The sequence below is a fragment of the Canis aureus genome, chromosome 5 (assembly GCF_053574225.1).
Source record: "Canis aureus isolate CA01 chromosome 5, VMU_Caureus_v.1.0, whole genome shotgun sequence".
Taxonomy (NCBI): Eukaryota; Metazoa; Chordata; class Mammalia; order Carnivora; family Canidae; genus Canis; species Canis aureus.
Window position 1 is genome coordinate 55,002,600 of NC_135615.1, and position 23,338 is coordinate 55,025,937.

A 23,338-nucleotide genomic window follows, 5' to 3' on the forward strand; every position below is an offset into this window, starting at 1 on the left:
TTGTTCCTAGAATGATCAAGAGTAGCAACTATAACTTTAAAAGTTCTCTTAAGTTCGCAAATCGAACTCCAATAAAAAACTATATATTAAAAAAATAAAATAAGTTACCAGTAATTTACAGAACTGCGTGATACTTAAGTGGTTTAGTAATTTGGGATATGGAAGAAACATAATAGCTCCATTTTCTCCAAATATTATGTATTTAAGGATCGCATATTGGACTGTGTGTTTCTAATGAAACTTCTCTCATTTTACTCATAGGGTGGAGTGTTGTTGCTAGTACTGGCTTTGTGTTGTAAAGTTGGTTTTCATACAGCTTCCAGAAAACTCTCTATAGATGTTGGTGGAGCCAAACGTCTTCAAGCTTTATCCCATCTTATTTCTGTGCTTCTCTTGTGTCCATGGGTCATTGTTCTTTCTGTGACAACTGAGGTAAGAGGAATTTATCGGTAATAAGTAAAATGAATTGCTGTTACTTAAAAATTTTAGTTAACTACATTGTATTATACTTCACTTTAAGCTTGCAAGTATCTTAAATTATCTTGGCATTTTTTGTAATTGTTGAAAAATTTGGGAAGTAAATTTTATTGTTTAGAAAACACAAATCAAGTACTATTACATTTATATTTCCATTCCTGTGGCCCAAAGAAATCTGTTCAAGAAACTCTTGATTTATGGGCAGCCCCGGTGGCCCAGTGGTTTAGCACCACCTTCAGCCTGGGGTGTGATCCTGGAGACCCGGGATCGAGTCCCACATTGGGCTTCCCTGCATGGAGCCTGCTTCTCCCTCTGCCTGCCTGTGTCTCTGCCTGTCTCTCTCTCTCTCAGGAATAAATAAATAAAACCTTAAAAAAAAAAAAAAGAAAGAAAGAAATTTATTTAGTTTTTTGTTTTTTTTTTTTACTTAGATTTTATTTATTTTAGAGAGAATGAGCAAGCAGGGTGAAGAGCAGAGGTAAAGGGACAAGCGTACTCCATGCTGAGCCTGATGCAAGGCTCCCATCTCACACCTTAAGGTCACGGCCTGAGCCAAAATTAAGAGTCAGACGTTAACCAAGTGAGCCTCCCAGGCGCCCCTAAGAAAACCATTTAATATATACCATGTGTTACAGACAAGGATTGTGGGTCATCTGGTATTTATATAATTATTAAATCATAGTACTTTTATTTTTTAATACTTTAGGGATAACCGGGAAATGCACTAATATCCTACAGCTCTTATGTTTTGGCATCTTATGAATCATTGAATTAGAACATTTGTTTATCTATAAAGGGATTAACTAAAATGTAAGATGTGAACTTTATTCCTGTGCACTACTAACTATTTTTTTTCTTTTTTTTAATTTCTAGAGTAAAGTCGAGTCTTGGTTTTCTCTCATTATGCCTTTCACAACAGTTATCTTTTTTGTCATGATCCTGGATTTCTATGTTGATTCTATTTGTTCTGTCAAAATGGAAGTTTCCAAATGTGCCCGCTATGGATCTTTTCCCATTTTTATTAGTGCTCTACTTTTTGGAAATTTTTGGACACATCCAATAACAGACCAGCTTCGAGCTATGAACAAAGCAGCACACCAGGAAAGCACTGAACATGTCCTGTCTGGAGGAGTGGTAGTGAGCGCTATATTCTTCATTTTGTGTGAGCATTTTTCCTTAGGAAATTTAATCTCATGCATTTTGATGTTGAAATTATTTAATTTGGGAATTTCTTCAGTGCTTGTGTTTAGTGCTGACAGATACTGTGTTGGTTTTGGTAGGTTAAGCTTATAAAACTTTTGTAACTTTGTTGTTTTTTTCCCTTTTTTAAAAGCTGCCAACATCTTATCATCTCCTTCCAAGAGAGGACAGAAAGGTACCCTAATTGGATATTCTCCTGAAGGAACACCTCTTTATAACTTCATGGGTGATGCTTTCCAGCATAGTTCCCAATCGATCCCTAGGTTTATTAAGGAATCACTAAAACAAATTCTTGAGGAGAATGACTCTAGGCAGATCTTTTACTTCTTGTGTTTGAATCTGGTAAGATTTTTTATATATTAGTGACATCTTAACAGCTTAAACTTTTAATTTTGACAGTTCTGGTATAATTTTAGTGATTCCTAAATTTCTGATAGAGAGGGGCTAAAATTACATTTTCTCTCAGCGATGGGAAGATTTCAAGATTATATTCAACCTATTAAAAAAATGTTTACTTAGCAAACAATTTTTGAGGCATTTTAGATGCATTAGTTTAGTGTGCTATTTCAAATCAGTAAATATAGTAGCCTATAAAATTTTTATCTGCTTCTCATAGGATCTCACTATAGACTGGATGGATTGCTAACATTTTATATCCTAGTTTATTGAGTTCTACAGACATATAAATGAAACTATCTCCTTTTAAAGAATTTGTAAGATGAACATATTTGATTGAGCTTAATAGCTTGCAGTATATATGAAATGAAATTAAGTGTCACTTAATCTTCAAGTAAGGTTTGCATAATAGTTAAAATTCTCATGATTAAGTCCTGATAAATCTCTTGAAATGATATTTCCTAACACATTCCTCCCCTTTCTTTAAATTTATTTTAGCTTTTTACCTTTGTGGAATTATTCTATGGCGTGTTGACCAATAGTCTGGGTCTGATCTCAGATGGATTTCACATGCTCTTTGACTGCTCTGCTTTGGTCATGGGACTTTTTGCAGCCCTGATGAGTAGATGGAAAGCAACTCGGATTTTCTCCTATGGGTAGGGACACCGACCATCAAAGTGATATAACACAATGAAAAAATCCTAAGGACAGATTCCATCTTAGGGAATAAAATTTTATTACTTTTATTACAAATAATTTTTTAGAACTTTATTTTAAGGTGGCTATGCATGAAATATCCTTTCATTAACTGAATAATCAGTTTAACAGATATTAGAATCTTTGATTTGTACACAGAATTTTGATAAGACCTACCCTAAATAGATTTATAAACTTAGTTCTTTTCAACTGTTAATATTTTGAAAGACCAGTAAGCCAAAAATACAAATAATTTTGATGTAAAGCAGAATCTGTGGGCTGTGACAGAGATCAAAAGCTCATCCAGAGCTTAAAGAGAAGGAACTTCTTGTTAAGAAATTAGGAAAGGGTTTATGTAGGACTTTGATAAATATTTTAAATTGCAACAAATTTAAGTACAGAAAGACTCTTGCAGCATTAGTGTAGTGTTTAGGATCTTGGTTATCTTCTGATCGTATTTATGTACGTAGTTGAAAAATCTGAACTTAGTATACTCTTATGTAACATAATATTTATACTTTTAAAATATTTGTCATTTTTTTTTATAAAAATATATTCTACATTTTTAGGTATGGCCGAATAGAAATTCTCTCTGGATTTATTAATGGACTTTTTCTAATGGTAATAGCTTTTTTCGTGTTTGTGGAGTCAGTGGCTAGATTAATTGATCCTCCGGAATTAGACACACACATGTTAACAGTAAGTCCTTATTTTCCTGTTTGAATTTCTCTTCATATCCCCTATCGCCTTTTCCATGCTAAAGTTTAACTCTCTATAGTTATTGATCTAGGAAGGTTTTATTTTATTTTTTAATGTAAATTAACATCTTATATTTACATTTATACTGCTCTTAGAAATTAATCCTTTTCTCTAATATTTTCGTAGTAAGACAGTTAGATGACGATCTAAACCATACGGATTTCTTTCTGACTTATCAAATGCTTTTGTGTGGGACACCTGGGTGGCTCAGTCAGTTAAGCAGCATTCAGCTTAGGTCATGGTCTCAGGGTCCTGAGTTCCAGCCCCCATGTCAGAGCTCCCTGCTCAGCGGGGAGTCTCCTGCTCCCTCTCACTCTTCTGCTCCCCTTGATTGTGCTCTCTTGCTTGTGCACACACACTCTCTCTCAAATAGATGAATAAAATCTTTTAAAAATAATAAATAAATGTTTTTGTGTGAAGATGTGCTTTTTAAATACCTGAGGAAATTTACAAAATGTTAAAGATAGAATCATAAAAATATTATCATTTTAATGATAATTACCCTGTAGATTGTATTTCTGCTATAGCAGTCTGTAATGTTTTCCCTGTATTTCCAAACCTTTGCATGTGCTATTTCTTGTAGTTGGCCTGTCTTTCCCTCACACCTGCCTTTCAGCCTTCATCAGGACTTTGCCGATATGTCTCTGCTAGTGAGATACTTTCCATTAATCCCTTTCTTCCCTCTCCAGAGTTTGGAAGATTTCCCTTTCATACTATTTCCCTTGTGTCTTGCTTTTTCTCTTTTTTTTTTTAAGTAACATTGAGGTATAACTCCTCTGTCATTCTTCTACAGTTAAAGATGTAAGTGATCTCTTCACGACCTAAATTGTCTATCATTAACTCAAATTCTAGCATCTGGCTTATAGTAGGAAATCAGCAATTAATTGTTGAATAATTACAAGTAATTAGGAATCTGGTTGGTGGAAGCATGTATCAGTAAAATGCTTTAGATTATAGTTTAGAAATTTATTTTGAATTTTAAATGCTTACATCCTTGACCTTTAATATTTATTACAAAAATACTTGCCAAAAAATATATATTTGCACAGATGCATAAAGGTGCATGATTCATTGTGTCACTGTTCATTATGGTGAAAAAAATGTCCTAAAGAAAAGACTAGTTAAATCTGTCATTCATAGAATACCATGCAACCAATAAAAGGAATGGAGCATATCTATATATACTGGCATAAAAAGTACTTAAGAACTGTAGTTTTTAAAAATTCCAAAGCAATACTATAATGTGATGTGTTTTAAAAGGTTTTTATATATGTAGTTTAGTATTTGCATAGAAAATACGCCATTGTTTAAGTGACTAATTCTTGGGGGTTGGATTACAGGGGACTTGGCACTATCTACATGAAGTATTTGTTTAGAGGAGAAATATTTGAGATGATGGGGCCTCTATGCAGTATTTGATTTAATTCAAAATTCATTAACCATCTTCAAGTTCATAAAGCTAACTAAAGGGATCCCTGGGTGGTTTAAGCGCCTGCCTTCAGCCCAGGTCGTGATCCTAGAGTCCCAGGATCAAGTCCCACATCCTGCTCCCTGTGTGCAGCCTGCTTCTCCCTCTGCCTGTGTCTCTGCCTCTCTCCCTCTGTGTCTCTCATGAATAAATAAATAAAATCTTTAAAAATATAAAAAACTAAAATTTTAAACTCTGACAGACAAATGTTCTGAACCTCAGTAAGAAGGGTAAATCTCTTGTTTTACATCTTTGGAAATTAATTAGAATTATCTGTCCCCATTATTTTTATATATTCTTTTTATAAATCAAATGGGTTTCTCTAAAGGAGAAATTGTAATGTTTGTAAATTAAGTAACACCCTGAACCAACTATCCAAAATCATTTTATAAGAGAGGATAATTAAGAGTAAGTAACTTTGTTTATCCTTCAAGATGTTATTGTGGCATTATTAAATCAAGATAATGCCGTTCACTAAAAAATAAAGGTGAGGGACCCCTGGGTGGCTTAGCAGTTGAGCGTCTGCCTTCAGCTCAGGGCGTGATCCCGGGGTCCTGGAATTGAGTCCCACATTGGGCTCCCCACAGGGAGCCGCCTTCTCCCTCTGCCTGTGTGTCTGCCTTTCTCTGTGTCTCTCATGAATAAATAAAATGTTTTTAAAAAAAAAAAGTGAGGGCAGCCCGGATGGCTCAGAGGTTTAGCGCTGCCTTCAGCCCAGGGACCTGGGATCGAGTCCCACGTCGGGCTCCCTGCATGGAGTCTGCTTCTCCCTCTACTCCCCACCCCCCATCTCTCTCACAAATAAATAAGTAAAATCTTTTTTTAAAAATAAATAATTTTAAAAAGTGAAAGATTACTATTACATGTTTGTTTTTCCATTATACTTTCTTTTTCCTTTGGGAAATTTTACTATATTTAACAAACAATAAGGTAAGTATTTGGAATTGACTAGTTAGTAAATTATAGTCATTGTCTTACAAACAGAAATTTATCTGGTAATATAAATGAGATTTCAGTTACACTGCATACTTGGTCTACTAAGCAATACTTAAAAATTCTATTTAAATAGACAAAAGAGGGACGCCTGGGTGAGCCTTTGCCTTTAGCTCATGGCGTGATCCTTGAGCCTCAGGATCGAGTTCCGCATTGGGCTCCCTGCGTGGAGCCTGCTTCTCCCTCTGCCTGGTCTCTGCGTCTCTGGTGAAATAAATAAAATAGGGGATCCCTGGGTGGTGCAGCGGTTTGGCGCCTGCCTTTGGCCCAGGGCGCGATCCTGGAGACCCGGGATCGAATCCCACGTCAGGCTCCCGATGCATGGAGCCTGCTTCTCCCTCTGCCTATGTCTCTGCTTCTCTCTCTGTGTGTGTGTGTGACTATCATAAATAAATAAAAATTTAAAAAAATAATAACAAGCATTGTTTAAAAAAATAAATAAAATATTTGAAAAAATAAACAGAAGAAAAAAAATAAATAAACAGAAGAAAACTCTAGCATTAACTTACTTATTCACAAACTATGAACCAAGTGCATATTTTTAATCACTTGATTAAAGAAGTCCAAATTCCTCTACTTGTCAAAACTTTGGCACTTGAAAGTTAAAATGTTTCTTCCAAAATCTCCTTTTTAAAAATTTTGGATTTCATTATTGAACATAGTGAGATTTTACCAAAGATACTTGGAAAATTGTAAATAGAAACATGTAGATATATAGTAATTTTTTAAAAATTTATTTTTTAAATTACAAATTTAAAGGTTTTCTTTTCTCCTTTTACTAGCCAGTCTCAGTTGGAGGGCTGATAGTAAACCTTATTGGTATCTGTGCCTTTAGCCATGCCCATAACCATAACCACGGAGCTTCTCAGGGAAGCTGTCATTCATCTGATCACAGCCATTCCCACCATATGCATGGACACAGTGACCATGGGCATGGTCACAGCCACGGATCTACAGGCAGAGGCATGAATGCTAACATGAGGGGTGAGTCTTTGCAAATATTATCCTACTTTTCAACTGTTCTGAGTTGACACTGTCTTATTTGTAGTAAATATTAGGCTTCTGGTACAGTCTTATTTTTGAGAAACAATCTGTGGCTAAAAAGTATCTGAAGTCATCTGCAGAAAATGTTGACATCTGTTCTTAAATGTCAATTTTTAAACAGGTTATTGTATTATGGAGCCCTTTTCATAGTAACATTTGCATAAATATTATTTGGAAGGGAAACATTGTGTCATTGTGAACTTTCACTTGAAAAGAACTAGGAAATTTTTATTATACTGTAAAATATATAGAGGAAGTATTTATCACTTATTGTGTTGAATTCTTTATCCTTGTTTAAGTAATTTGGGTAATGTCAAAATTTGACTCGTGTGATTTCTAGGAAAACCACACCATCATTAAAGTCACTTTTGTGTTAGAGTTGCCTATATCTTTCCTTTTTTACCACTATGCTGTGTATTCTTGAGAGCAGTGACCATGTTTTGTTTTGTTTTTGAAGTACCATCCCCTAGCAGAATCTCAGGTGTATAATAGGTACCAGTAATATTTATAAAATGAATAAAAGGACTAAATTAGATGTGCTTTAATTTTTAATGTTTTCATATATTTTACTCGTAGGTGTATTTCTACATGTTTTGGCAGACACACTTGGCAGTATTGGTGTGATCGTATCCACAGTTCTTATAGAGCAGTTTGGATGGTTCATTGCGGATCCCCTCTGTTCTCTCTTTATTGCTGTATTAATATTTCTCAGTGTTTTTCCACTGATTAAAGATGCCTATCAGGTTCTACTTTTGAGACTGCCACCAGAATATGAAAAAGAACTACATGTCGCTTTAGAAAAGGTATTGTGTGTAATTTATTTGCTATATATTTTCCTTTTAAAATAGCATTTGAAATTAAGTTGACCCAACTGGAAATGTGCAAAATATGAATTAAGATACAGTTAACGCTTGAGAATAAACAACAACAACAAAATGCATAAATTATAGGATTAACTAATAGGATCCCATTTCGTGATTAGAAAGTTACAGAATTAACACAACTAATGGTTTCATTTTTGCACAACAGTAAACAAATCAATTTTTTAAAAATTGGTGTCCAAAAAAAAAAAAATTGGTGTCCAGGTGCCTTAGACCCAGGGCGTGATCCTGGAGACCCAAGATTGAGTCCCACATTGGGCTCCCTACATGAAGCCTGCTTCTCCCTCTGCCTGTGTGTCTGCCTCTCTCTCTCTGTGTGTGTGTCTCTCATGAATAAATAAATAAAATACCTTAAAGACATTTTTTCTAAAAAATTGGTGTCCAGAAGCAGACCCAAGAATTTATGGAATTCAGTATGTAGCAAAGTTGGCATTTCATTTTTTTTATAATAAATTTATTTTTTATTGGTGTTCAATTTGCCAACATACAGAATAACACCCAGTGCTCATCCCGTCAAGTGCCCCCCTCAGTGCCCGTCACCCATTCACCCCCACCCCCCGCCCTCCTCCCCTTCCACCACCCCTAGTTCGTTTCCCAGAGTTAGGAGTCTTTACGTTCTGTCTCCCTTTCTGATATTTCCCACACATTTCTTCTCCCTTCCCTTATATTCCCTTTCACTATTATTTATATTCCCCAAATGAATGAGAACATATACTGTTTGTCCTTCTCCGATTGACTTACTTCACTCAGCATAATACCCTCCAGTTCCATCCACGTTGAAGCAAATGGTGGGTATTTGTCGTTTCTAATGGCTGAGTAATATTCCATTGTATACATAAACCACATCTTCTTTATCCTTTCAAAAGATGGCATTTCAAATCAGTGGGGAGAAAGGGTAGACCTAATTAACATTTCCACTTGGTGGGAAAGAAAAGCTGTATCTCGTTACCATCCAATATCAAAACATATTTCCAATGGACTAAATATGTAAGTGATAAAAAAAAAACCACTAAAATAAAATAGAATATTTTTAGTGTCATAGAGGCAGAAAAAGCCTTTTTGATAAGCTTGAATTGAAACTGGAAGCCAAGGGATGCCTGGATGGCTCAGTCGGTTAAGTGTCTGCCTTCAGTTTGGGTGGTGATCTCAGGGTCCTGGGATCAAGCCCCTTGTCCCTCTCCCTCTCAAATAAGTAAAAATCCTTTTTAAAAAGAAGAAAAGCTGGAAGCCAAAAAGGAAGGAAGAAAATCTACAGATTGGACTAGTTGAAACCTGTCCATCAGCAGAAGACTCCATTAACAAATAAGAAATACAGATCTTTGAGCTCGCTGAGTAGACACCATGAGCAAAACTCACCCTCCCAAGTTGAAAGAATTTATGTACCAGAAATTATCATTGAGATTAAGTGGTGGCAGACATGTCCAAGGAATATTGTGGGAATTCGATCCATTTGCGAATCCTGTGGATAGATGAATATATGTGTACATGGTAACTAGTGGGCCACAAAACAATATTGGAATGGTGGTGATATGAAGAAATATGTCAAGTCCTGCATTTTCATATTGAACTTTTTTGTTAAGTAAACTGTTGTAATAGTCAAAATGCTTTCTCAGGCATTCTGAACATAGAAAATTGAGTATTAGTTTGTACTCTAATTTTTTCTAACATAAACTGTTCTGGTTGAGACCAATTTGTTCCAAAGCTTTTATGCATTAATATAGAAACATCTGATTAGATATGAGGCATGGAAAGGATGCCTTTTTTCCATCTTTTAACGGAAGGATGAAGAACCTGCAAACCCAAGCAAGTTATTCTGAAACATTAATTTTCAAAACTTATGTAGTAGCTTTTGAACATAAATGGAAAATTTTTGAATACAAGAACAGAGGGGGAAGAAAAGTAAAAAAGGCAGACAAGGGGAAAATATTTGCAGCACGTATAAACGGGCAGAGACTATCCATAATTTTTTAAATCAAGAAGATACTTGTAGGAAAATGGACTAAGACTATAAACCAGCAATTCATAGAAAAAACAAATACAAAATAAATGTTTTTAGTTAGAAGTGTGCTGCATCTTTTTTTTTTTTTTTTTTTAAGATTTTATTTTTACAGGCACCTGGGTAGCTCAATTGGTTAAACCTCCAACTCTTGATTTTGGCTCGGGTCATGATCTCAGGGTCCAGGGATCGAGTCCCGCACTGGGCTCTGCACTCAGCAGGAAGGCTTCTTGAGATTCTGTCCCTCCCCTTCTGCCCCTCCCCCCACTAGCACACACATTCTTTCACATGCTCTTTTTCCCTCTCTCTCCCTAAAATAAGTAAATTTAAAATATATATATATATTTTTTAGGTAATCTCTTCACCCAGCATGGGGCTCAAACCTACAACCCCAAAAGATCAGTAGTCACAGGTTCGACTAACCGAGCCAGCCGGGAATCCCTGGGTAGCTTAGTGGTTTAGTGCTCGCCTTTGGCCCAGGGTGTGATCCTGGAGACCTGGAATCGAGTCCCACATCAGGCTCCCTGCAGGGAGCCTCTTCTCCCTGTGCCTGTGTCTCTGACTCTCTCTCAATCTGTGTCTCTTATGAATAAATAAATAAAATCTTTAAAGAAAAAAAAAAAAACGAGCCAGCCAGGCGCCCCCATTTTTTTTTTTTTTTAAGTAAGATTCACATCCAACGTGGGCCTTGAACTCAAGACCCTGAGAAAGAGAATTTGATTCTGTTTTTTTTAAGTAATCTATATACACAGTGTGGGCCACAGACTCACAGCCCCAATATCAAGAAATACATGCCTACCAATTAAGCCAGCCAAGCCCCCTTGCGTATCATGTTTAATTAGAATCTCCTAATGAGGGACACCTGGGTGGCTCCGCAGTTAGCCTCTGCCTTCGATTCAGGGCATGATCCCAGGGTCCTGGGATCGAGTCCTGCATCAGGCTTCTTGCATGGAGCCTGCTTCTCCCTCTGCCTCTGTCTCAGCCTCTCTCTCTGTGTGTCTCTCATGAATAAATAAAATATTTTTAAAAAAAGAAAAATGGCAAAAATTCTGTACTAAGTGCATTTTTCCCTATTATGTCATATTAATAATGCTCATACCTTTTTTTTTTTTCATATCTTTTTTTAATAGTGTGGTGTTACATTGTATGCCCTGCCTGTTACTTATTTTAACATTTCTAGGATCCCTGGGTGGCTCAGCAGTTTGGCACCTGCCTTTGGCCCAGGGCGCGATCCTGGGGTCCTGGGATCGAGTCCCGCATCGGGCTCCCTGCACGGAGCCTGCTTCTCCCTCCTCCTGTGTCTCTGCCTCTCTCTCTGTGTGTCTATCATAAATAAATAAATAAATCTTTAAAAAAAAAAAAAACATTTCTCCATTGTTAAACATGGAGGATATCTTTTGAACATGTTTACTCTGTATAGCCAACAATATATGAATGTGAGGAAACCAAGTAGTCCATTGAAAGTCTCCAATGTTTAGAAAAGGCAAAGTACCTCTTAAAGAGGTGAAAATGGGTATACAGGTATTGAGTGTGAAGACCTGTAACCCCTATTCATTTCTTATTCAGAGCTGTCTTCCCTGACCTCACCCCCAGTTCAAAATATACCTTTACTACAAACAATTTGTTGCTTTCATTTCTTTCTTCTTTGCTTCTTTGCTCTCCTTATTAACTTTTTAATCAGCTTAATATTGGTTCCTCGACCAAAAAGATTGCTTTGTGTTAATTAGCCTTTAAGTCCATTTACATTACCTCTACTTTTATTTGACAGATACAGAAAATTGAAGGATTAATATCATACCGAGACCCTCATTTTTGGCGTCATTCAGCCAGTGTTGTGGCAGGAACAATTCATATACAAGTGACATCCGATGTGCTGGAACAAAGAATAGTACAGCAGGTGATAATCTTTGTTTTTAAAGTAGTATCATTTGAGTTAATTCGCACATAAACTGGGACACATTATAAATTACACTGTTCAGTAATAATTTAACTGTTAAAAAAGGTCAATCTTTCAGCAGTGCAAGGATAATATAACATTTTTTATATATAGATTTGTTTTCTACCCAAAAATGGTTAAAATAAAATTAAGATTTAGTATTTAGATGATAAGCTTAAGTGGATGTAAAAAAATTTTGGTTATTCACCTTGGCTCCCTATCAATTATCCAGAAATAAATTACTATAAATACAGATCTAGATTAATAATAATCACTGTTCAAGTTGGCAACATATATGCTGTGATCGGAGGTAAGATCAAAACAGTTCCTGTATCCCTATTCTAAAACTACCAAATTGGAAATAAAGGCTATTTTCCTTTTCAACTTTGAATGTTCAGTCATTAATTTACTGGCCATCTGAAGGATTACATCTAACATTTGGCCAAGTAAATAATAAACTTACTTTGAGGATTATCTTTGACTATCTGTGGCTATAAAAAAAATGTGAGATCAGTTATTTAAGACATAAGCACTAAATCTATTAATCTAAATGCTTTAAAATGTATGGGTTTTTGTAACAGGTTACAGGAATACTTAAAGATGCTGGAGTAAACAATTTAACAATTCAAGTGGAAAAAGAGGCATACTTTCAACATATGTCTGGCCTAAGTACTGGATTTCATGATGTTCTAGCGATGACAAAACAAATGGAGTCCATGAAGTACTACAAAGATGGTACTTACATCATGTGAGATAACTCGAGAATTACCTCTGGGGTATGAACAATGAAGATTACTCGGTATTTATAATTTTGCCAGAAGGAAGAAGATTGCACATAATTGTACAGAAATATTTTGCTGTATTTGAGAAATATTCTAAAGCTCCCTACTATTGGATCAAGGAATTTTTCTTAAAGGAAATTTAAATACAGAATGAAGCATTAATAGTACAAGTAAAATAATTACTTGAATTATGTGTATAAACGGAACCTTAAAATTTGAGGAATGTGATATATCACAGCATCTTCAAAATGAACCTACAATGATGGATTCTAGTGAAGACCAAAATTACTTCTGCGTGTTTACTTTCTGTCAGAAAGCATCTCCATTGTAAATAATGTATTTTCATGTTTACTACAAAGACCCAAATGAAAAATTTTTAGTCAAATTTTTGAATAGTCCTAGGATAAAATAGGAATAAAAGTTCTATATTTATGGATTTTCTGTATATAAAACTGGTTTCTAATTATAACGTAAATACATTAAGTAAAAGCTGTATTGCCACTTTAAATGTAAACTAAGTTATTTGGGAGAAACCAACCACTGAAATGAGATAAGCAGTGAGAATAGGGAAATATAACATTATTGATGTATTACAAAAACCAACCACTCTGTAAAATAAATTTTTTTACTTTTGGTAATATTTGCAAATGAATAATTACTTTATTAGGTAAAGAACTTATACTAAGTGGTGTGTATGTTATTCAATCACTTGTCTTCTTCCTCTGAAGTAGAATATTCCATTTCTTGTGCATCTGCCATTCCAAGTTGCTTGTCAAGCTGGTATCCAAGCAATGCTAGGGTTCTCTTTTCATTTAGCTCCATATTTTGTGGAACAGCCAGTTGAGAGAATCATAAATAATTGTCAACTCATATTTGAATTTTCTGCCTTTAGACCTAATTTTTTGAATTTCTGGAACATGTAGATCTATAAGAAGTATCAAAGAAAGGTAGTTATTTTTAAATTTAGTAAGTAAATCTTGTCCATTAGTAGTTGGGCACCATGAAATCAAGATATTTTACCCTATTTTTTCATTTCCAATTTAAACTGAATGTATAGTCTGAAAAAACTATGATAAATAGATATAATATATGCAGCTTTATGAACACCAAAGAATGTTATTCAAAAGAAAACTTTTGAATACCTATTTATAAGCATTTGAATATTTTCATTCTTATAATAGGAATTTTGATAAGTAGGATGAATTAATTTTAGTATGTGTACTATTTTTTTAACTATACCACATGGCAAACATGTATTGTAAATCATATTTTTATCTTAATAATTTTAATATGTGAGAGGTTTCAGAAATTTGTTATAAGTTATTTTGATATTCTTTGTCTTTACACATTTTCTGGTCCAGAATCTTCAATACATATTAAAATTTTTTGAGTGGTGGGAAACTAATTGCATATTGATGTTTTAATGCAACTTTGATATGTTAAAAAAAATTTAAGTAGATAGATACAATAAATATTGTTCCATTATTAAAATTGTCATTTCCTAGGAGGCGTATAACAACAGAAAAATTACTCTGATGAGAGAGAAGGCGAGACATAGGGCAGGGGCTGAAGGGAATGGAAAATAGGGAAACCAGTATTAAGAGTACCAGGGTATAGGTTCTAGCCCATACAAACATTATGACTTTAGGCAATTCATCTTCTCTGGGTATCTTTTTTTTTTTCCTTGTACATAAAATGAGAATAAAATCTGCTCCAGTTCATAGAGCTATGAGGAGCAGAAGGAATAATGTATGTGAAATGAATTGGAAGTTCTTGAAAAGGACTGAATAAAGTTGAGGAATTATTATTCTAAACCTGCCTTCAAAGGTAGCTTTCATTAATTTGCCTATGTTTTCCTATTAAAATCAGCATCCCAAAAGATAATACTGCATGTTAAATGTATAAATAAGTTCAAAATAATACCTAAAACAGCAGCCTGTTCAACAGTTTATTCACTCCAAGAAGGGTAGTAATGAAAAAAAAAAAAAGAAGAAGAAGAAGAAGGGTAGTAATGGTTGTTTACTATACCTATAAATTTTTCTCCTCTCCTTTTCTCTCCAGCCATTGTTTTCCCCATATTACCATTTGGGAACTCCAGATTGGTAATTTCTGCTTAGAATTGATTTTATATATGTTATAATATACACTCATTGTTACTTGTGCTTAATAATCAAACTTTAAACTTTCCTAATTTCAATGGAATAATGAAGCTATATATAATTAGATCTCTCTAAGGATTCTGGTTTTACTTTAAATTTAGATTATGTGGGACGCCTGGGTGGCTCAGTGGTTGAGTGCCTCCCTTAGGCTTAGGGAGTGATCCTGGGGACCTGGGATCAAGTCCCACGTCGGGCTCCCTGCATGGAGCCTGCTTCTCCCTCTGTCTGTGTCTCTGCCTCTCTCTCTCTCCCTGTAATGAATAAATAAATAAAATCTTTAAAAAAACATTTATAAATGCCTTAAACCCTTTGATTCTGAAATCCTGCATGCTACAATATATTCTTCATATTTATTTGCACATATGCAAAATAGCATTTGTGCAAAACTATTCATATCAGCAGTCTCTAAAAGCAAAACATTGGAACCAACCTAAAAATGACAGAGGCAGAGACACAGGCAGAGGGAAAAGCAGTCTCCATGCAGGGAGTCTGATGTGAAACTCAAACCCAGGACCCCGGGATCATGCCTCCAAGCCAAACACTCAACCACTGAGCTGCCCAGGTGCCCCGAAATTGGATTTTTTAATCAAAAATTTTTCTTTACTTGTTCCTTGTATCCACAGTACAGTTTCTGAGGGAAATGACTGATATAACATTTTCTGCATATACAAATTCAGTATTCTGTTATGTTTTTTTTCTTCTCTATGTTGCGGTACACTTAGGCACACGATGAAATACATTTAAGCGCTTAGTTCAGTGAAGTGAGGATATAAAACAGCCGGAACTCCGTGCAGGTGGGAGTATGAAATGAGGCAACCACTCTGGAGAACTCTTAAACATGTGTACCCTGTGACTCCACAGTTCTGCTCCTAGGTATTTAGTCACGTTTACCCAAGACATGGAAAGGTGTGTCCACAAAAAGACTTGTACAAGGATGTACATAGTCGTGATAGCCAAAAACCAGAAGCAACCCATGTATCCATCAATAAAAAGTAAGTTGCAGTGTATTCATAATCGAACACTACTCAGATTTTTTAAAAATTACTGTTTCAAAAGTACAGGTAAATCTCAAAAAACATGTCAAGTGAAAAAAGCCAGACTCCTGAAATCCAAGAACATAGACTAATATGTAGCGCTAGAGCACAGAATGCTGACGGTTTAAGTCGGCAGTCTCTAGGGTGGGTCTTTCTAGGCTAAAGTCAAGGTGCTGCGGGACTGTGTTTCCTTCTGGAAGTTCTGGAGGACAGTCTACGTCCTGGCTCATTCAGAGTGTTGGCCAAACCCAGTGCTTGTGCTTGTAGGACTGAGGTCCCCTTTTGTTCGTGTTCCCAGGGTCTAGAGGCCGCCTGCATTCCTTGGCATCCTCCGTCTTCAAAGCCGGCAGCTGTGGGTCCCGTGCTCCTCCTACCTCAAGCCCTGTTTCCTTGCCCACGGTTCCATCTTCCTCTGATGCACCTTTCTGGCCCCTCTTCCACTTCTAAGGACTCGTGGTTCTATGAGGCCCATCCAAGTAATCCAAGATAATGTCCCTATCTCAAGGCCACCAAAGCCCTTTTGCCATGTAACCTATCCAAAGGTGTGTTCGTATCCGCAGGTTGTAGGCATGGCAAAGACATCTTGAGGGCCAGTGGCTCGTTAATCTGCCTACTACGTGGCTGCCTTGGGGAGACCGAATTTATTGCAAAGGGGCTCTTTTTGAAATGATGGGAATGTTCTATGTCTACATCTAACATAGGTATATAATTGTCAAAATTTTTTAAATTATAATTTAACTTACTGCATTTTCTTTAAATGTTCTTATAACTTGCTAGTGATAATTATTTTTTTAAGAGGAAATTTTTTTTTAAGATTTTTTTTTTTAATTTATTCATAGAGACACAGAGAGAGAGAGAGAGGCAGAGACACAGGCAGAGGGAGAAGCAGGCTGCATGCAGGGAGCCCGACGTGGGACTCAATCCTGGCTCTCCAGGATCACGCCCTGGGCTGCAGGCCGCACTAAACCACTGTGCCACCCGGGCTGCCCGTGATTGTTAATTTAGAAGCTACTATATACTAGGCACTGAAGAAGCAGTTTACATAACCATTTCCCAGCACTCTGGCGTTATCACAGCCTGGGTGTGTATCATCACATAACTGCACAGCCCCGGTGGCTCAGCAGTTTAGCGCCGCCTTCCACCCTGGGTGTGACCCCGGAGTCCCGGGATGGAGTCCCACGTCGGGCTCCCTACATGGAACCTGCTTCTCCCTCTGCCTGTGTCTCTGGCTCTCTCTCTCTCTCTCTCTCTCTCTCTGTGTGTGTGTCTCTCATGAATAAATAAATAAAATCTTAAAATAGGGTAGATGACAGCTCCTTCCGGCCTCTGTCCCAACGGGAAAGCAGTAGTTACCGGGCATCGGTAACAGGGAAAAGCCAATGAAGAGATGCATGTCAGGAGAAAGATGAATGAACTAATGCTCTGGGCTCAGAAGAGGAAGAAGAGTCTCCCGAGAAGATTAGAAAAGCTGGGGACGCCTGGGTGGCTCAGCGGTTAAGCGCCTGCCTGTGGCCCAGGGCGTGACCTGGGCTCCCCGGATCAAGTCTTACGTCGGGCTCCCTGCATGGAGCCTGCTTCTCCCTCTGCCTGTGTCTCTGCCTCTCCCTCTCTGTCTCTCATGAATAAATATATCAAATCTTTTTTAAAAAGAAAGAAAAGCCTTTATGGAGGAGGGGGCATAGGCTGTTAACAACCAGGGGGAAAAGCCCGCGGGTCAGGTGAGGTTGAGCTCCACTGGTCCCCGCGCCTCGCGGCCTACGCCAGGACAGCTCACGCTGGCTTTGCTCCCTCGGAGCCCCCCAGGGCGGCGGGGGCACCTCCCGGCTGCTCCCACCTCCGACTCCAGCAAAGAGCCGCTGTGGAGGTCGCTGGGCGCCTGGAGGCCCCAGGTGGTGCACGAGCCCTCGGCCACCAGCGTGCAGAGCCCGGCTCCGCTGTCCACACCACACGGGAGTGCTGCGCCTCGACACCCCTCCCTTCCTTCTTGCCCTTTGACCCGTCTGATCCGTTTCTGTTCTCTTGCCCTCGCTCAGCACCCTGCGCCCACCAGGAGCAGGGGAGCCAGGCCTTGGGGGTGTCCGGCCTGCTCAGTCCCCGAGCGGGCGGCTCTCGATCTCAGGGTCACAAGTTCGAGCCCCAATCTGGGTGCAGAGATCACTAAAAAAAATAACAATAACAACGTTAAAAATGAAAATTAATTAAAAAATAAATAGGATTGGGATCCCTGGGTGGCGCAGCGGTTTGGCGCCTGCCTTTGGCCCAGGGCGCGATCCTGGAGACCTGGGATCAAATCCCACGTCGGGCTCCCGGTGCTTGGAGCCTGCTTCTCCCTCTGCCTATGTCTCTGCCTCTCTCTCTCTCTCTCTGTGACTATCATAAATAATAAATAAAAGAAAAAAAATAAAATAAATAAATAGGGTTTGTAACAAGGTTTCTCAATGCAGGATGGTTAGCCACAAGCTACTTCACCCCGGGACGGTTGGGGTGCAGCTGACTCCCAGTGGGTGCGAACAACCACCACAAGGCCGAGGACCCAGTTCCCCTTGTAGCAGCGGGGATCAGTCACTGCAAACAGCCTCCTGCTGAGAAGCCTCTTGCAGGACAGCCAGCCCAAGAAAAGTTGAAATACATATCGACCACACTCTAAATAGAACAAAAACTGTTTTTCACTGCTTTCTCAAGTACCAGTTGTGTCACCCTCTTCCTCTGTAAACATATCGGGGTGCTCCCCAGGCCCCCAGGCCCACACTCCCACGCACAGCAGGGCGGGAGTAGAAGCAGAGGGGTCTCCAAGCTTCTTGCTCTCTCAACACAGCAACCTGTTACCTTTTTTCTGTAAAGATTTCTGTAAAGTCCCAGAGCCTGAGCGCCCCAACTGGTGAAGGGCATTGGGGATCCCTGGGTAGCTCAGTGGTTTAGCGTCTGCCTTTGGCCCAGGGCGTGATCCTGGAGACCGGGATCAAATCCCACATCAGGCTCCCTACATGGAGCCTGCTTCTCCCTCTGCCTGGGTCTCTGCCTCTCTCTCTCTCTCTCTGTGTGTCTCTGTCTCTCATGAATAAATAAATAAAATCTTAAAAAAAAAAAAAGATTTAAAAATTCTTAAAGTTCCAAGAGGGGAAAGCACAGCAAGATCCAGAGAAGCATCCTCCTGGGCTTGCCCCCTGAAACCGGCCGCCCTGAAGCTAGGGGCTCCCAGGACTTGCCACTTTAGGGAGCCAAGAATTTTCCTTTGTCATTTAAGCCAGTTGCCCTGGGGCCCTTATCACAGGGGAGCTCCGGTGCAAATGCGCTCTTGGTTTTTTAAACCCACGTCCCCCTCCTCCCCCGACCCCGCCTGTGACAAAGGAGGGAGGGAAGAAGAGAGGCTGCTGAGAGACAGAAATCTTATCTAATCCAATCATGTATTGTAAGACTTTATCTTCACATCTGCAAGAATGTGCACCTTGACAGCGGTTATCCCACGACATAAAACATAGTGACAACTAAAAAAAAAAAAAGTATTGGTTGTACAAACTTGACTTATTCATAGTTTGAAATAAAAAAAGATTTAAAGATTCTTTTAAAATGTCTGTACTTCTGGAGGTGCCCAAAGTGGCTCAATTAGGCGGTTAAGCAGCTGACTCTTGGTGAGAGCTCAGGTCGTGCTCAGTGGGGAGTCGGCCTCCCCTCCTTCTCCCCCTGCTACTCTCTCTCTCTCTCTCTCTCTCTCTGCCTCTCTCTGAAATTAAATAGATAATTTTTTTTAATGTTTTTAAATAATACAACTGGGTGCCTGGATGGCTCAGTCAGGGAAGAAGCGTCTGCCTTGGGCTCAGGCCATGACCCCAGAGCCTTGTGATCGAGGCCCGGCCCACATCCAAGGCCCACATCCGGCTCCCTGCCCAGCGGGGAGCCTGCTTCTCCCTCTCTCCCCATCAGGCTCCCTTCCTCTGTCTCTCTCTCAGATAAATTAAATCTTTTAAAATAATAATAATAAAACTTAAAAAAAAAACATTTGTACTCTTTTATGTGCAGAAAATATTTTTAAAGGACACCCAAGAGCCTTTTACTGTGGAGGAGTACTTAATTTTTATTGTATAACCTCCTTAACTGTGGTTACGTGTAGCATCTAAAACCAGGAAGAAAGAAAGAAGAAAAAAAAAGAAAGAAAGAAAGAAAGAAAGAAAGAAAGAAAGAAAGAAAGAAAGAAAGAAAGAGAAATTAAGAAAGGAAGGAAGGAAGGAAGGAAGGAAGGAAAGAAAGAAAGAAAGAAAGAAAGAAAGAAAGAAAGAAAGAAAGAAAGAAAGAAAAAGAAAGAAAGAAAGAAAGAAGAAAGAAAGAAAGAAAGAAAGAAAGAAAGAAAGAAAGAAAGAAAGAAAGAAGAAAGAAAGAAAAAAGAAAAAACTGCTATCAACAATTCAAGGGACAGTGGTAAGAGCTAGCTCAGGGGTACGCCCGCTGTGCAGTGGCTGGCTCAGTCGGTGGAGTGTGGACTCTTCCTCTCTGGGTGGTGACTTCCAGCCCCAGGGTGGGCCTGCAGCCTACTTTAAATAACAAAAAAAAAGGCAAGTATACACTAGCTGTACCAATGGAACCCTGTCCCACTGAAGAAATTGCTTCATCATGCATTCCCAGGGTCCTTTTCACTTCTATCTCCATCTCTGTCTTAGTGGGAATATCCCTGATTTTCAGCCACCATAACCACTCCCTCCCTTCAATGTGACCCTTTCTCCAGTTACATATGTGCGAGTATTCATTTATCTGTTTATTTTTAAAGCAGATAGAAGTTCATTGAATACACCACAAGGGACAAGTGGGCAGGACAGCAGAGTCTGCTATGCCTGCTTTTAGAAAGTCAAATTGAAAAAAAAAAAAGAAAAAAGAAAAAAAAAGTCAAATTGGGGTAATCCCTGGGTGGCTCGGTGGTTTGGCATCTGCCTTCAACCCAGGGTGTGATCCTGGAGTCCCAGGATCGAGTCCCACATGGGGCTCCCTGCATGGAGCCTGCTTCTGTCTCTGCCCATGTCTCTGTCTCTGTCTCTCTCTCTCTGTGTCTCTCATAATAAATAAAATCTTTTTAAAACATAAATAATAAATAAATAGTCAAATTGTTCTTTAAAATATTGAACAAAATGGACCTCTCCTTGTGCCCCATTTCTGCTCTCTAAAAGGAACAGCTTTCTATTCCTAACTGCAATTTGCCATTGCAAATTAACTGCATTAATCTCAATATTATCCTTACACTGCTATTTTGGGGGATACACAGGTATTTTTTTAAGATTTACTTATTTAGGGATCCCTGGGTGGCGCAGCGGTTTATTGCCTGCCTTTGGCCCAGGGCGTGATCCTGGAGACCTGGGATCGAATCCTACATTGGGCTCCCGGTGCATGGAGCCTGCTTCTCCCTCTACCTATGTCTCTGCCTCTCTCTCTCTCTGTGTGACTATCGTAAATAAAAAAATAAAATAAAATAAAAAATGATTTACTTATTTATTTAAGAGGACAAGGTGAGGGGGTGGGGAGCAGGGAGCCACACCGCCCCGGGGCTCCGGGGCTGCATCCCAGGACCCTGAGACCATAATCTGAGCGGAAGGCAGCCGCCTAACCGACTGAGCCACCCAGGCACCCCTGGGACGTACAGTTTTTAAAGATTGCCCGCTAGCTCCTTGCAATGGAAGATGAGGGTTTGGCGGTTTTACACCACACCGGCACACAGGCACGTCCATAGGCATCCCTCTCTCTCTTTCCTCGCCTTCCCAATACAAGTTGAATCATAGTTTTTGGTTAACTCAATATTCAGTGTTCCTCTTATTGTGACTGTGTGTAATTTACCACAGTGCCCTATGGACCCTATTAGGACTACATTCCCATCTTTTCTTTTAACAACTTCTAGCTTGACTATCGCTGTGTCTGTTCTCATTTGCTTAGTGTTTTTCTGTGCCTGCTACTAATTCATCTCCAATTTACCAGAAGTGTAAATCTCTGCTCACTACCTTCAAATACATCAGATGATAAATTAATTTCTTTCTTTCTTTTTTTGCTTGGAGAGTGTCCCCTTTAGAGCCCACCATCCTTGTTCTACTCCACCATGGCCTGACCTAGCTTGAGGCCTAATAGATTTTATGTATGTATGTATGTATGTATGTATGTATGTATGTATTTAGAGACCATGCCTGCGTGCAAGCAAGGGGATGGGCAGAGGGAGAGAGACTGTGCACTGAGCGGGATCCTCATGCAGGGCTCCATCCACGACCCCAGACCCGGACCTGCGTGGAAATCAAGAGTCCACCGCTTAACTGACCAAACCGTCCAGGCGCACCGAGGTCTACTGGAAAGAGCCAGGCTGGGATCCTCAAAGTCTTTGGAATTTCTTTTGCCTTCCTGCTGTGTTTTAGATCCCACATCGAACTCTTTTAATTTTCCTCCTTGTTTCAGAAGACTACACACCAATAATTTCCTAAGAAAAGGTACAGGGGCGGTAATGTTTTAGATGTTGTAAATCTGAACACGACTTTATTCCATGTTGTGATTATTGGATGGTTTGTCTGGGTACAGAATTATAAACTAGGGATCCCTGGGTGGCGCAGCGGTTTAGCGCCTGCCTCTGGCCCAGGGCGTGATCCTGGAGACCCGGGATCGAATCCCACGTCGGGCTCCCAGTGCATGGAGCCTGCTTCTCCCTCTGCCTATGTCTCTGCCTCTCTCTCTCTCTCTCTGTGACTATCATAAATAAATAAAAATTAAAAAAAAAAAAGAATTATAAACTGAAAATCATTTTCCCTGAGAATCTTCTAGCTTTCAACCTTACTATTGAAAATCTAATTCCATTCTGATTCTGGATCCTTCGTATATGCAATCTGACTTTGTTTCCTTTTAGGTTCTTTCCTTTATTCTTAATGTTATATATCAGCACAGCACAGTGTGTCATGGGATCTATCATTTGTTCATTTATTTTGTGAAAAGCTCAGACGTGAATTCATGAAACTAATGTTCTTTGGGTCTGGGCAGTTTTCTGGTATTATGTATTTAACGGTATCCTCTGAATTTTCTCTGGTCTATTTTTCTTGAACTATTAGTTGTGTGTTAGACATTGTGGAATGAGCTCTAATTTTCTTATTTTTTCTATGGTCTCTTTGTCTTTTTATCTTTTTTTCTGGGAACATTCTTTTCTTTCAAACTCCCTGCCTTTTTAATTTTTGCTGTCATATTTCTAAGTTCTGGGGCTCTTTTATAAACTTGCTTATAGGTGAATTATTTTTATTTTTCTGATGATATGGGTTGTAAGTTATTTTTATTTTTTAGCTTTCTACTCCTTGAATTGCTTGTTCACGGAGTTTCTTTTTTTGTTGTTTTGGTCTCTTTCAAGTTGGACCATTTCCTCATATGTCTGGTGCTCACTGGCTGGCCATTAAGAGTGAAGAGTAAGATGCTAAAATGTTGATCAGAAGCTCAGGGTCAGTGTGCAAGCATGTCAAGTAGTGAGTGTTGTTTTCAGGGTGACCGAACCATCTCTTCATCTCTTTGCACACCCTAAC

General features: G+C 38.7%; 1 protein-coding gene and 1 long non-coding RNA gene across 2 annotated transcripts in view; one reads left to right on the forward strand and one right to left on the reverse strand.

The window, feature by feature from the left end:
* SLC30A5 (solute carrier family 30 member 5) overlaps window positions 1-13,266 on the forward strand; it is a 35,971-nt gene extending 22,705 nt beyond the window's left edge. The window contains exons 8-16 of the mRNA XM_077898060.1: window positions 262-432; window positions 1,351-1,639; window positions 1,811-2,019; window positions 2,572-2,729; window positions 3,339-3,468; window positions 6,772-6,973; window positions 7,610-7,836; window positions 11,679-11,807; window positions 12,428-13,266. Of these exons, the coding sequence (XP_077754186.1) occupies window positions 262-432; window positions 1,351-1,639; window positions 1,811-2,019; window positions 2,572-2,729; window positions 3,339-3,468; window positions 6,772-6,973; window positions 7,610-7,836; window positions 11,679-11,807; window positions 12,428-12,598 (1,686 nt within the window). The 3' untranslated portion in view covers window positions 12,599-13,266. The remainder of the gene's footprint in view (window positions 1-261; window positions 433-1,350; window positions 1,640-1,810; window positions 2,020-2,571; window positions 2,730-3,338; window positions 3,469-6,771; window positions 6,974-7,609; window positions 7,837-11,678; window positions 11,808-12,427) is intronic.
* Window positions 24-14,236, reverse strand: LOC144314215 (uncharacterized). The gene is made up of 3 exons (XR_013380047.1): window positions 13,288-14,236; window positions 11,709-11,783; window positions 24-427 (listed from the first exon to the last, which is right to left on the reverse strand). It is a non-coding gene; the product is annotated as an uncharacterized LOC144314215 (long non-coding RNA).
* Window positions 14,237-23,338: the final 9,102 nt, after the last annotated feature.